Source organism: Cariama cristata, unplaced genomic scaffold, assembly GCF_000690535.1.
Source record: "Cariama cristata isolate BGI_N322 unplaced genomic scaffold, ASM69053v1 scaffold19682, whole genome shotgun sequence".
Lineage (NCBI taxonomy): Eukaryota > Metazoa > Chordata > Aves > Cariamiformes > Cariamidae > Cariama > Cariama cristata.
The window spans coordinates 16,560-27,760 of NW_009605760.1; the positions used below are offsets into that span (position 1 = coordinate 16,560).

The 11,201-nt window shown below is 43.9% G+C and overlaps 1 protein-coding gene across 1 annotated transcript in view; it reads right to left on the reverse strand.

The window, feature by feature from the left end:
- LOC104158458 (histone H2B 5-like) overlaps positions 1-3,875 on the reverse strand; it is an 8,133-nt gene extending 4,258 nt beyond the window's left edge. Inside the window, exons 1-2 of the mRNA XM_009696118.1 lie at positions 3,866-3,875; positions 2,686-2,710 (exon numbers count right to left, since the gene is read on the reverse strand). Coding sequence (XP_009694420.1) covers positions 2,686-2,710; positions 3,866-3,875 — 35 coding nt within the window. The remainder of the gene's footprint in view (positions 1-2,685; positions 2,711-3,865) is intronic.
- Between the last annotated feature and the right edge of the window lie 7,326 nt (positions 3,876-11,201).

Consider the following 11,201-nt stretch of genomic DNA (forward strand, 5'->3'; position numbering starts at 1 on the left):
TCTGAAGAAGTTAATAATTATTAGTTTTTGTGTCTGGAAATGTTGCCATCATGAAGAAATGGGTGGAGGGAAGCAAGGACATCGAACCTTTTGAACATGAGGAAGAACTTCGGTACTTTGACAGGGGCAGAGCACTGGCACAGGCTGCCCAGAGAGGTTGTGGAGTCTCCTTCTCTGGAGATATTCAAAACCCGCCTGGACACGTTCCTGTGCAGCTTGCTGTAGGTGAACTTGCTTTTGGCAGGGAGGTTGGACTAGGTGATCTCCAGAGGTCTCTTCCAACCCTGACCATTCTGTGATTCTGAGACTGACTTGTCTACTGTGAAGGTGACCAAGCACTGGCACAGGTTGCTCAGAGAGGTTTCAGGGTCTCCATCCTTGGAGATACTCAAAATCCAACTGAACATAGCTCTGAGCAGCCCACAGCAGCCGCCCCTGCTCTGAACGTGGGCTGGACTAGATGTTCTCCAGAGGCACCTCCATCCTCAGCCGTTCTGTGACTCTTGGGGACTGAAGCTGGGTACCTCTTGCCTACAACACGCTTTACGAGCTGTGTTCCCCCAATGGACATTTCCCATGGGACACTGCAGGCAGAGACTCCCATAAGGACCTCTAAGGAGGGGAGATTGTGCTCGTCGCCAGGTCCAAGACTCTGAGGTCCCTGGGACACTGGCTATGGCCACGCAAGGGGAGGCACTCTGAAGCATCACGGTGACATTTGGAAGGTTTGGGGTTTTTGAGAAAAATCTTTGGGCACATTTTTTATTTTGTGGCTTTGTATGCTCTGAGTCAATCAGTTACCAGGGCTGGCATTTTTTTCCTTCCTCAGAAAACCAACAACAAAGCCAACCACAGTATTTCTTCTAGGCAGCTCCGAGCAGCAGCCTGCCTGCTGCTAAAAACCAGAGCGGTGTGGAATGACAGATACATCTTCCTTTGTGTTGACATCCCTTTCTTCAGCATCATTAAAAGGAAAATGAACTGAAAACATATTCAAAGATACAAATTACCGCAGTCTCTCGGATCTGAGATGGGAGAGGAGCCCTGCTGAGAAATCCCACGTGCAGCCTGACGCTGTCTCTGTTTTCCCCAGGCCTGATATACTGAGACAGACAGATGGGCAGGGAAGCTCCCGCAGCATTTTTGTTCATTTTTGGCCTTGTTGCTGAGTCTGTAGGACCAGTGCCAAGCTGGTGCCCGCGGTGTGCATGAGTGACCATGGCTGGACCATTAGCTGGCCTTTTGGACCACTTCTCAGGCAGGGGTGGAAACAGCACTTGGATTTTTTCCTTCTTTTTCCTCTTAAAAGCTGTCCTTGCTGTGACGAGCTCTGTGGCATCCCCATGCTCACTGGGCTGCTCCCTTGCTGTAATTTCCTAATGAACCATAAAAGTTACATTTCTAGAATCAGCACTTTGTTGTTATGAGGTTTTGGTGAAAAATTAAACATTCATAGGAAAAACTCAAGCTCTCATCTTTTGGACATCTGATATTCTGATGTTTGCTAATCTTCTGATGATCTATTTTAATCCTTGCTAGAGTAAATGAGAGCCACTTGCTGTTTATTCTGCCCCTTAAATAGGAATGCCCTCTTAGTTCTGTCCAATTATTGTCCTTTCCTTAGTTTCTCTTGCTGTACAAAATAAATCCTAAATGTCAAGAAATGTAAAGTGAAATCTGCTGCTGCTTTTTGTTTTGCTCTCTCTGAAACACAAAGAAGGGCAACAAATTAGGGAATGTTTTCACTGAATGGAAAAGGCTTTCTAATGGCTTCATCTGCTCTGAAATGCTTGTAAGAGCACAGACAGCAGATCTGGTAAATACAGTTTACAAATTACCAGATGTCAACAACTGATTGTTGTTGGAACAGCATATTTCTGCAAACTGCAAATCCCCTCCTTTTACAATGTATGACCATCTACCTGGAAGTTATTAAACAAGAATTTGCTAATCCAACAGGTGCCATCAAATAGTCATAGCTGAGAAAACAAGCAGATATTTTATGATTTTTTGGTAGCAAGCTCTGCGTTAGGTAGTAAAGCAGATCAGAAGCATGATGAGTCACCATGAGACATCGGTGATGCTGCCTCATGTGCAAAAACTGATAGTCATATTTTGGACTGGAAAGAATTTTTCTCTTGGTATGTTGTCTAGCATGTGATGATGAGGTAATATTGCTTTGAAGAAAAGAGGAGGAGAATTTCCTAGAATAAGGTAAACTAGTCTGAAATGCCTGATTTCTTCCAATGGTGGCAGAGTGCAGAGATCAGTTTTAGGATCCCACATCTCCTCCCCGATAATCCAGTATCAATAATAAGGCCCTATCCCCAATCCCACATGCTCTGCTGCATTTTACATGATTGCTTGTATAAAGTTATCATTTAAATGGCTAACTTTTAACCTTGGATACACACATGCAATTCTTCTAGTGAAGAAAGTCATGCTTGAGTATTGGACCATGAAAATATGTTAAAACTGAAGATGCCCCCTTCCTCCTTAACACAGAAAGTAACGCTACAAACTCACTTCCTGACACAGATATACTGTGTTCAAAGTGATCCTCAGATTTCTTTAGAAGAAATACAAGCGCAACAGAACACTGAGATACACAGACGTCCTAGCTCTCTGACCGATCTTTATCATTGCCTGTGTTAACACATTGCCTGGGAGTTCAGTACAGGATACTCCCTACCATAATCTTTTCTTTTCTCTTCTTTTCTTTTCTAGCATTTCCACTTACGATTTTATAAAACATATTTTTAATCACCAGCAACACCTGTAATTTCTTGTGCTACTTCTGCCCAAGCTGCAAGTACTTCTCAGGTTGTGGGGGTATCAATCAGAGATGCCCATGTACAAAGTAAGGAGAAGGACCCTAGATCAGAGCTCTCTGCAGAGAAGATACATGGAATTTTTAAAGAAAATAAAATCTTATCCGTGAGTCAAGCAGAGTAAAGAGAGACACAGTGCTGCAAGAAGAGCGACTGTCAGGAGGCTAAATACTGCTGTCCTCACTCTGATTAAAGGAGTGCTTGAAGAAAATGGGGGTTTAACCTGGGTCTGAAAACACAAATATGATGTTTAGAGATGCTTAGCACCAACAGCAAACATTGATTTCCACTGGAATCCAGGTTTATCAAGGTTTTGTTACTGTGAATAAATGAGTACTTAAAAAAGCTTTAGCACGACTTTCATCTGCTCTTAAGAGCACTCATTATCTACCTGCTTTGGAATATCTCCGATACACACACTTGACCAACAGGATCTAATAAATGCAAAAAGGAGAAATTATCATTTTCTATAGATCAATACCTGATTTAAATGTTAAATGTTTACCAGAGCACATATAGTACCACCGTCTGCTACAATTACACTACAGTCAGCTCTCCCACAGAGTCCCAGAGTTTAAGAGAAACCTGTATGATCACAGCCATCCTTGGAAAGCCCTCAGTACTAACACAGTCCAACAGAGAACACAACCAGGCTCACTCCCTTCTTGGGGCTTTATCAATAAGCCAAAACCTTAACACACAACATAAACTTCAGAACAAGCTTCCTCTCCAAGTTTCACAGTCATCAGGATTCCCTGCTTCTGCCACGAACCCTGTCCTCAAGCAACAGCCTTCTGTTCTCTTCATATCCCCCTCCCACTCGACTGGACCCACTGGGGCTCAACCTGTCAGCAGCAGCTCCGTGCCCTGGTGCAGGGTTTAGCTCCTGTCCTTAGACTAACTCAGTAAAGTTGCTCTGAAGGCAGGGAGAGGTCAGAGCCTGCTAACCACGTACAGGCAGATGATCTCCAGCTGACCTGGAGCAATCCTGCCGGGCAGGAGAAGCAAGCAAGCCACCACAGCAGCTCAGCAACTCAGCAGCATCACAAGCTCTACACATCTTCTTGGTGATTTGCAAAGTATAGACTACTGGAGGTGGGTGTGAGAACAAAAATCATAGGTGACTAGGGTCTGTAATACTAATGACCCATTACACATCAGAAAGATGCTTTACTTATTTCATGATGCCCTATACCATTGAAAATAAAAAGTGCAGGTTCAAAATAAATTGCTCTGTGCCATATTGAAAATTAAAATCACTTGATCTTTGACCTCATCATTTCATTTTCTCTGAAAAAGCAGAAGACCATAAACTCACTGAGTCTGCTATATCCAAATAACTCCTTCTACAATGGAGCCATGGTCTCTAAACTAGTAATGGTAATAAGCCTAAAGAACTGCTATGGCATTTAAGCAAACTATTTTTATGGATTTTATGGAGTAAGAGAGAATTATTAAAATTCTAGACTATTTTCATCGGTGCTGAAAAAGGCATCCATTAAAAATGTGCTAATTCAGCCATGGCCAAAAATATGAAAGAAGCTACAGCCCAACATCTGCAGGCCATAAGGGAAGAGAGGGTGGGAGGAGGAGAAGCAGCAGCCCCAGGAGACAAGAGCTGCTTCTGAGTTACGTGGGAACCACGGCAGACATGTGTGGCACCTCTTCCTCCCACACACCCCATCCCCAGGTTTCAGTACGTTTCTGTGACCTTTTCCATTGCTACAGATAATTTGCGTAGCAAAAAATAACAAAAGCAGGAATCGTACCCCAAAACGTTTACTCTGGGCATACCACGTTGACTGGGAATAATACGTACGGATATAAAACTATGCCGAAGTGGAAAGCTATGTTCCCAAATTAGACTGAAGATCAGACCAAGGTCATTAAAGGCCCAAGGTCATTAAGGCTTTTAAGAGCGATGTGATGGGTGCATCACAACATAAGTATTACCACAGATCCTCAATGGCATAGGTGAAATAAGCCCAGCAAAACTTTTTAACAACCTTCACGCGATGTCTATGGGTCTAATGCCACGTATGCATGATAGACTTGGGCAGAATCACCAACTCTCCCCAACGTGGGGAGAAAGAGCCAGGCGAGGGCATGACGTGTGCAGCTGTAATCAATCATGACCGACATTTCTTCTAAATGAGAGACTCTAACTGCAATCATCGTTTCCCAGTTACATTACTCACATTTCAGCAAGTCCTGAAAATGATTAAAAAAAATTAGTGGAAAGCAGGCAATTAATGAAAAAGGCAGAAATATGTGAAAGCTGCTTTATCACAGCTGTAAAGCATGGATGCCTGGGAACATGGAGTGTAAATGCAGGAGCCATGGGTACCACACAGGTACATCCAAAAGGACTGCATGTCATGCCACAAGCTAAGGGCAGCAAGTGGCACAGGGTCAGATTTCGCTGCTACAGGATACTGAAAATATTGTAATGTGTCTATTAATAATTAATTTGGCATGGTAATAGCAACTTTACTGTAAAATGGAGATGCGTGACTATTGCCAGAGCCTGCGGAGAAACAAAGATAAATGTCCTTCCCCAGATCTCACATCACCCAATAACTGGACCGGGAATACAATCCAGGACTGCTGACACCTTTCTCTGCTGCAGTCACTAGATCACATTACCATAGGCAGAGAGTCCTCTGAGCATTAGAGGTCATCTTCTGTACGAAGCAGGAAAATGGAGAGCCTGTTAGATGGAAGGAGAGGAGAAAAGCACGGCTGGGACAGCACGGCAAAGCTCCACCAAAGAGGGGAGCTGGCTACTCCCCAGAAATAGATATGGGTGAGCATTAAGGACAGAAGAGTTATTGAAGGTAAAAGTAAACTCTGGCATAAGAACTGACAATAAACTGTTTTAAAATGTTCATGGATAAATTTATGCTGGAGATGAGAAGGAACCTCAATTACATCCTTACTTGGAAGTGGGAGGATGAGGGCAACAGAGGAGGGGAGAAAGATGAAGAAACCCATACCTTCCATAGTTCAAAGACAAAACCTGATTTTATTTTTAAAAAAAAAAAAAAAGAAGGATTTCTAGGGTATGGCTCCAGCAATAGTAAGTTACTGCTCTACATCTTTCTGTTCTATGTTGTTGTGCTACTGAAGAAGTATTACCAAAATGCACAGAGGTTCTTCATTTTGCACTTCTCTTTCTTTTATTCTTTTCTTCATTGTTCCTTCCTTCTTTCTCTCACACCCGTTACAAGTGCCAAGAGGTTCAAAGCCCCGGCAGGTTTGCTGCCACTTGGTCCTGTCCAGCACGTGGTATTTGTTCAGAGACTAACACATTATTTTGAACAGTCATGGGGTTGAAAAGCTTGCAGTTCTCCAGAAACACTGAAAAAAATGGCTTTCAGGCCAGGTTAGCCCATGCTCATATTCCATGTTGTACAAATTGCCTGTGAATTGTGATTAATTTAGCTCTAATTTGTGATAGCATCATTATCACATGGACTTAGTGTGCTAGTCACTGTACTGATACAAGCTAAAAAAGGCCATCTCCCCTCCAGAGAAATCAAAGCACAATTAGGGATACATCAATATTTACATAGAGCTCTCTGCTGAGGACTCGGTTGCAACCACTAGACCAGCAGTGAAGAAAATGGGGGCTGCTGGACAAAATGAGAGCCCCAAAATGCAAGCGGTCCTGGTTGGTCAGCAGCAACTACAACAGTTAAATGTAAGGCTTGCTTTTCAAAACACGGAAGGGTTTTCAAAGGCAGCAGGTTTAAAATGCCAGTGAAGTGCCACATTATCTGTACCATACTGCTATTTTTAACCATCTGTGGCTCCATCCTCCTACACCCACTTTCCTCCTGAGGCTTCCACACCTTTAGTTTCCCCACTGCTACGCTCTCCCGACCTGTTTCTTCCCCAGATGAAGTTCTCACTCTTTGCTCTTCTTCCTCTCAGCTGCAACCTCTCTCAGCACGCACCCTCCACAGAGCTCGTTAGCCTCTCTGCTTCAAGAAGCACATCTTTGTGGGTGACTCCCCAGTCCTTATCTTGAGTTGTGCCCCAACTACCAGGCAGGCACAATCGATCAGAAGGATAACTGGAGCTGGGCTGAGGACCCACAGTGCAGGAGAGGAGAGAATATGGGATTAATTCTGGCATGGGAGAAAGTGGAAGGTGTGACAGGAAGGGCAAGACAGCTGCGGCATCCATGTCTCCATGGATGTTGTATCTGCAATGCATTTTAAGGCTTATACGCATCAAGAATGGAAATAGCCTGTATTTGTATTGGGTACGGTCAGACAGCTTGTTCCTGATGGAATGCTCCCTGCCTCCTGCCTTGTAGCACCCCACTTGTTACTCAGTCATTTTCCAGGTCCCACCGAGGACCCAAAGAGGACTTCTCCCTTTCTGTCGACACGGCAGCAGCTTCCCTACCCTTCCTTCATCCACATTTGTCAATGGTTCACTTCAGTTCTTTTGGCTTTCCCCTTTCCTTCCCATTCCTTGATTCTGCCTACCGTTGTGACAGAGAAAAGAGGAGACCCTTATCAAATGCCTTCCCTGGCCCACCTTCATACTAAGATTTCTCTTTAAGTGCTGAGCTCCAGACCGGTCTCAGCTGTTCCTTTCTCTCTGCCCTCCCTGTACCTCATTTCAAGAACTTCTTCTGCAAAAACGTCACACGCTTTTCTGCTCAAGCTTCCTCTCACTTTCCAGGGTAACTCACGTCCTCCCTGTAATTCCCAATGACCTTCCTGGAGGTGCGCTTTCCGTTCCCCCTACCCCTTCTTCCATCACCTCCTGCGCACGCTGTATTTATCGTATTGCCACCTTTGTGTTTTGTTCTCGTTCCTATCTTCCTGTCTCCTTTCTGCCGTATTTTCTACTTGACAGGTATCAGTTTACTACATACAATCTCTCTCCTCACAAGAGACTGGGTCACACAGGTTATACAAGCAGGTTATAAGGAGAGATTTTTATGTGCCCAAAAGCTCTTTTTTCCTGACTCTGTCTGTTGGTCCAGTATAAACATTGACTGTGCTGACAAAACTTTGCCTTCTTAAATCCTTGATCATCATGTTTACAACCCCCCAGTCTCTTCCCCAGCGCACATCTCCCGCAGTGATTACCTGGGGGATGGTCCCCTGCCCTCGGCCGCTGCACCTCAGCTCTCCAGGGGGCACATCTCATGTCAGAGGTGAGTCCTCGGCAAACAGAAACTCTTCCCTGATCCTGGGGTAAACGCTAGTTTTTAACAAATAACACAGAAAACCTTATTGCAATGGACCACCTCTGTATTTTCACCAAATTCAGAAAAAACCTCTATTCTAGAAGAAGCTTTAAGGATGGTTTGAAAGATAAACAATCCCCCCTGACAGATCATATCTTCAAGAGGGTCGGTGAAATAATATGACAAGGGCGGTGATTAACTCTCACCACAAAGGAAAATGTTGAGCTGATGTAGGTGGCATATGAAATCCCCCACTCTCTTTATGAGTCAGGTAAGCTGCCAGAAAGCAGAGGTGGAACCCGTGGGATGGAACTGTTTTCATTCCAGCCAGTTAGTAGTATGCTTTTTGAAAGACAGAAAAAACAATAGTTTAATTATTAAATCAGATTTTTTTTAAACTAAGTGTCTTATTGAAATAGCAAAATCTAACATTTGCCCTTGATCCTCAATGATGCTGTCTGCAGTCAGTGATAGTCAAGAGGAAATATTATTAAACAACTCCACCCCCACCCCCTGAGGTTAACATAGCATTTTTGGGTTATGCATCTATTCTTCCATCTCCCACCCAATGCCTATGATCTTGTGGTCACAGTTCTCTCCTCTCCCTCTGGCTCCAGAAAAAAGGGAAGCTGATGAGCTGAGATCCCACTCTCGCCCCACACAGAGCCCTTTTCAGAGGCAGAGCTTAGCTCTGACGAGGAGAAAAGCATTTCTCTTCCAACAGCTGCACAAAAGTGGCTTAACAAATGTACAAAACAAAACAATTGGGGAAAAAAAAGTGTTTTGTGGGGTCTTATTTTGCATCAGTCCAGGATTCAAGGGATAATTCTAATAGATGGCAGTGTCTCTTATCTAAAATTATGAAATTTTCATTACCAAAAATCAGAAATTTAGAAATGTGAAGAAAATGCCATCAGGTCCTTGAATTCAGGGTGCTTACAGTCCTCCTCAGGGACTGTCAGTGGGTGCACAACAACCGCTCTGTTGGCAGTGCAGCCTGAGCGAGCAGCTTTCTCAAGTCCACTTCTGAATTTAGGAACATTTCCCACATACTTCATTCTTCAGCCTACCCAATACAGGTGTTTGAGGATGGGCAGGAGCAGTGTATTTCAAGTGCTGTGAAAGGGATACATTAGGATCAGACTATCAGCACGAGTCATTTCTTTGTTTCAGCTACAGAATGGAAGATCTAGAGTGGAGACATATGTACACGCACATATATATGTAAATGTAAGTCAGGAGAAAGGATGGAGGATAACAATGACCAAAGGAACAGCGTGGAGAAAAAAATGTCAAGAGGAAAGTAGAGTAAGGCAGTGGACTGAAGTGAGATGTCAGAAAGGAGAGAGCAGAGAAAGACAGGGTAGAAAGACCAGGACAGAAAAAGAAGGGAGGAAAAAAAAAAAAAAGATGGAAGGAGAAGATGAAAGGGGACAAAAATGAGAGAAAGGGCATGACTGGACCAAAAGCTGAGAGAAGGGGGAAGGTAAAGTAATCAGCACAATGTTTGGTAAGACAGAAATACTGAAGCATAAATAAGACACAAAGAAGAGAGACTCAGATGGTCATAAGAAGAAAGACCTCGCACAGCTGAGAAGATCTGACATAAGCCGTTGGAGAAAAAAAAATCACCTGCCAGAACAGCACTTCTGAGAGTCACGGGTGAGAAGTGCTGCTGCCCCAACGAGGGACAGAGTCAAACCCTGGGAAGTGACAGGCTAAACCCAAGGAGAACAAAGGCTGAGGCCAGGAGAAGACAAACAATACCCTTGTACTAGGTTGCTGCCTTTTGTCTAAAATAGAAATCATGAAGGTCATTAAAATTGCCACTTAGATCTCACCCCTGAAACTTAAAAAAAAACCCTTATTTTTTCCAATACAATCATTCTTCCTTCTTCTCTCCCGACGCTGGACTAAATTATTTACTGTACGTTCCAGGGTTACACCTCCCTGCTGGGAAAAAAACCCAGACACCATTACGCCTAAAGCAGACCTTGCTCTCTCGCTCCCTTTGCCTACAGAGGCTTCCACAGAAATATTTCAGTAGACAAAGCTAGATTTCCTGCAGCTCCAAAATTACCACGATGGAGTTGGGTATCCTCAGCAGGATGAGGAAACAAAAAGGAAGCAAACAGGGATGCACACTCAGGGAAAAAGCTTTTTTTGTTTCTATAATTAGGAATTCTTACCAGTATAGAGGGAAAATATTGCTGCTGGTAAATAATCATCTGTCACTCCTGTGCACATCGAGTAATAGGGACAAGAGAAGAGGGTGTGGGAAGTACATTAATATTATCAAATTCTTTCTGTTACTAACATGTGTTCAATGTAATAAAAACATAATCAGGAAAATAACACACTGTAACGCAAATACTGTGGAGGCTATAGAGTAAAAGCCCCAGGAAGATCAAACAGTGTTCCCAGGGTAGCACCAGTCTGAGAAACCAGAGCTTTATTAGTAGTAACAGGAGCAACATATGGAGATGAATGAAACCGTGTTTGTAAATGTGATATGCAATTGCACACTCTTGCTTGGCTTTCCTTTTTCACAATCTGACTCAGCCTCCACATGGCTCCACTCCCCCATCTTTTGATTCACAAATTCTTGATCTCAAAAAATAAAGAGTTACAAAGCCAGCACGCGAAGGGCACAAGACGACACGATATACGAGGATGCTGGCGAGCACAGAACGTGCCACCGGTCACCACCCTGCAAATGGACAAATCTGCCGGAGAAAAGCAGCGCAGTCAGGGCCACCCTCTCCGGGGGCTCGCCGGAGGATGCCGCGCAGCAAACCACGGCTCATCGTCGTTGCGCTAGAGGCACGCGCTGAGGTAGACAAATCTATTACAAAACTGTATAATACTGCTTACCCCGCACAGCATCCGCTCTGTTAGGCAGTCCCTGCGTCACCAGACCCAGAAGACGGGACGTGAGAGGAATGAGAAATAAAAGGGTTTCTTATGGCATACACTCCCTGTATTTCTTAAGCTATGAAAAAGCGATCAGCATTAACAAACAGCAGTGCATGAGCAACAACAAACAGTGCATGAGCCATGGTGTACAGCCCTATATGCTTACTAAACAATTAACAACCATACATAGTGTTAACACAGAGGTGCCTATACACAGGACTGACCCCTTCCCTGAAGGCCTG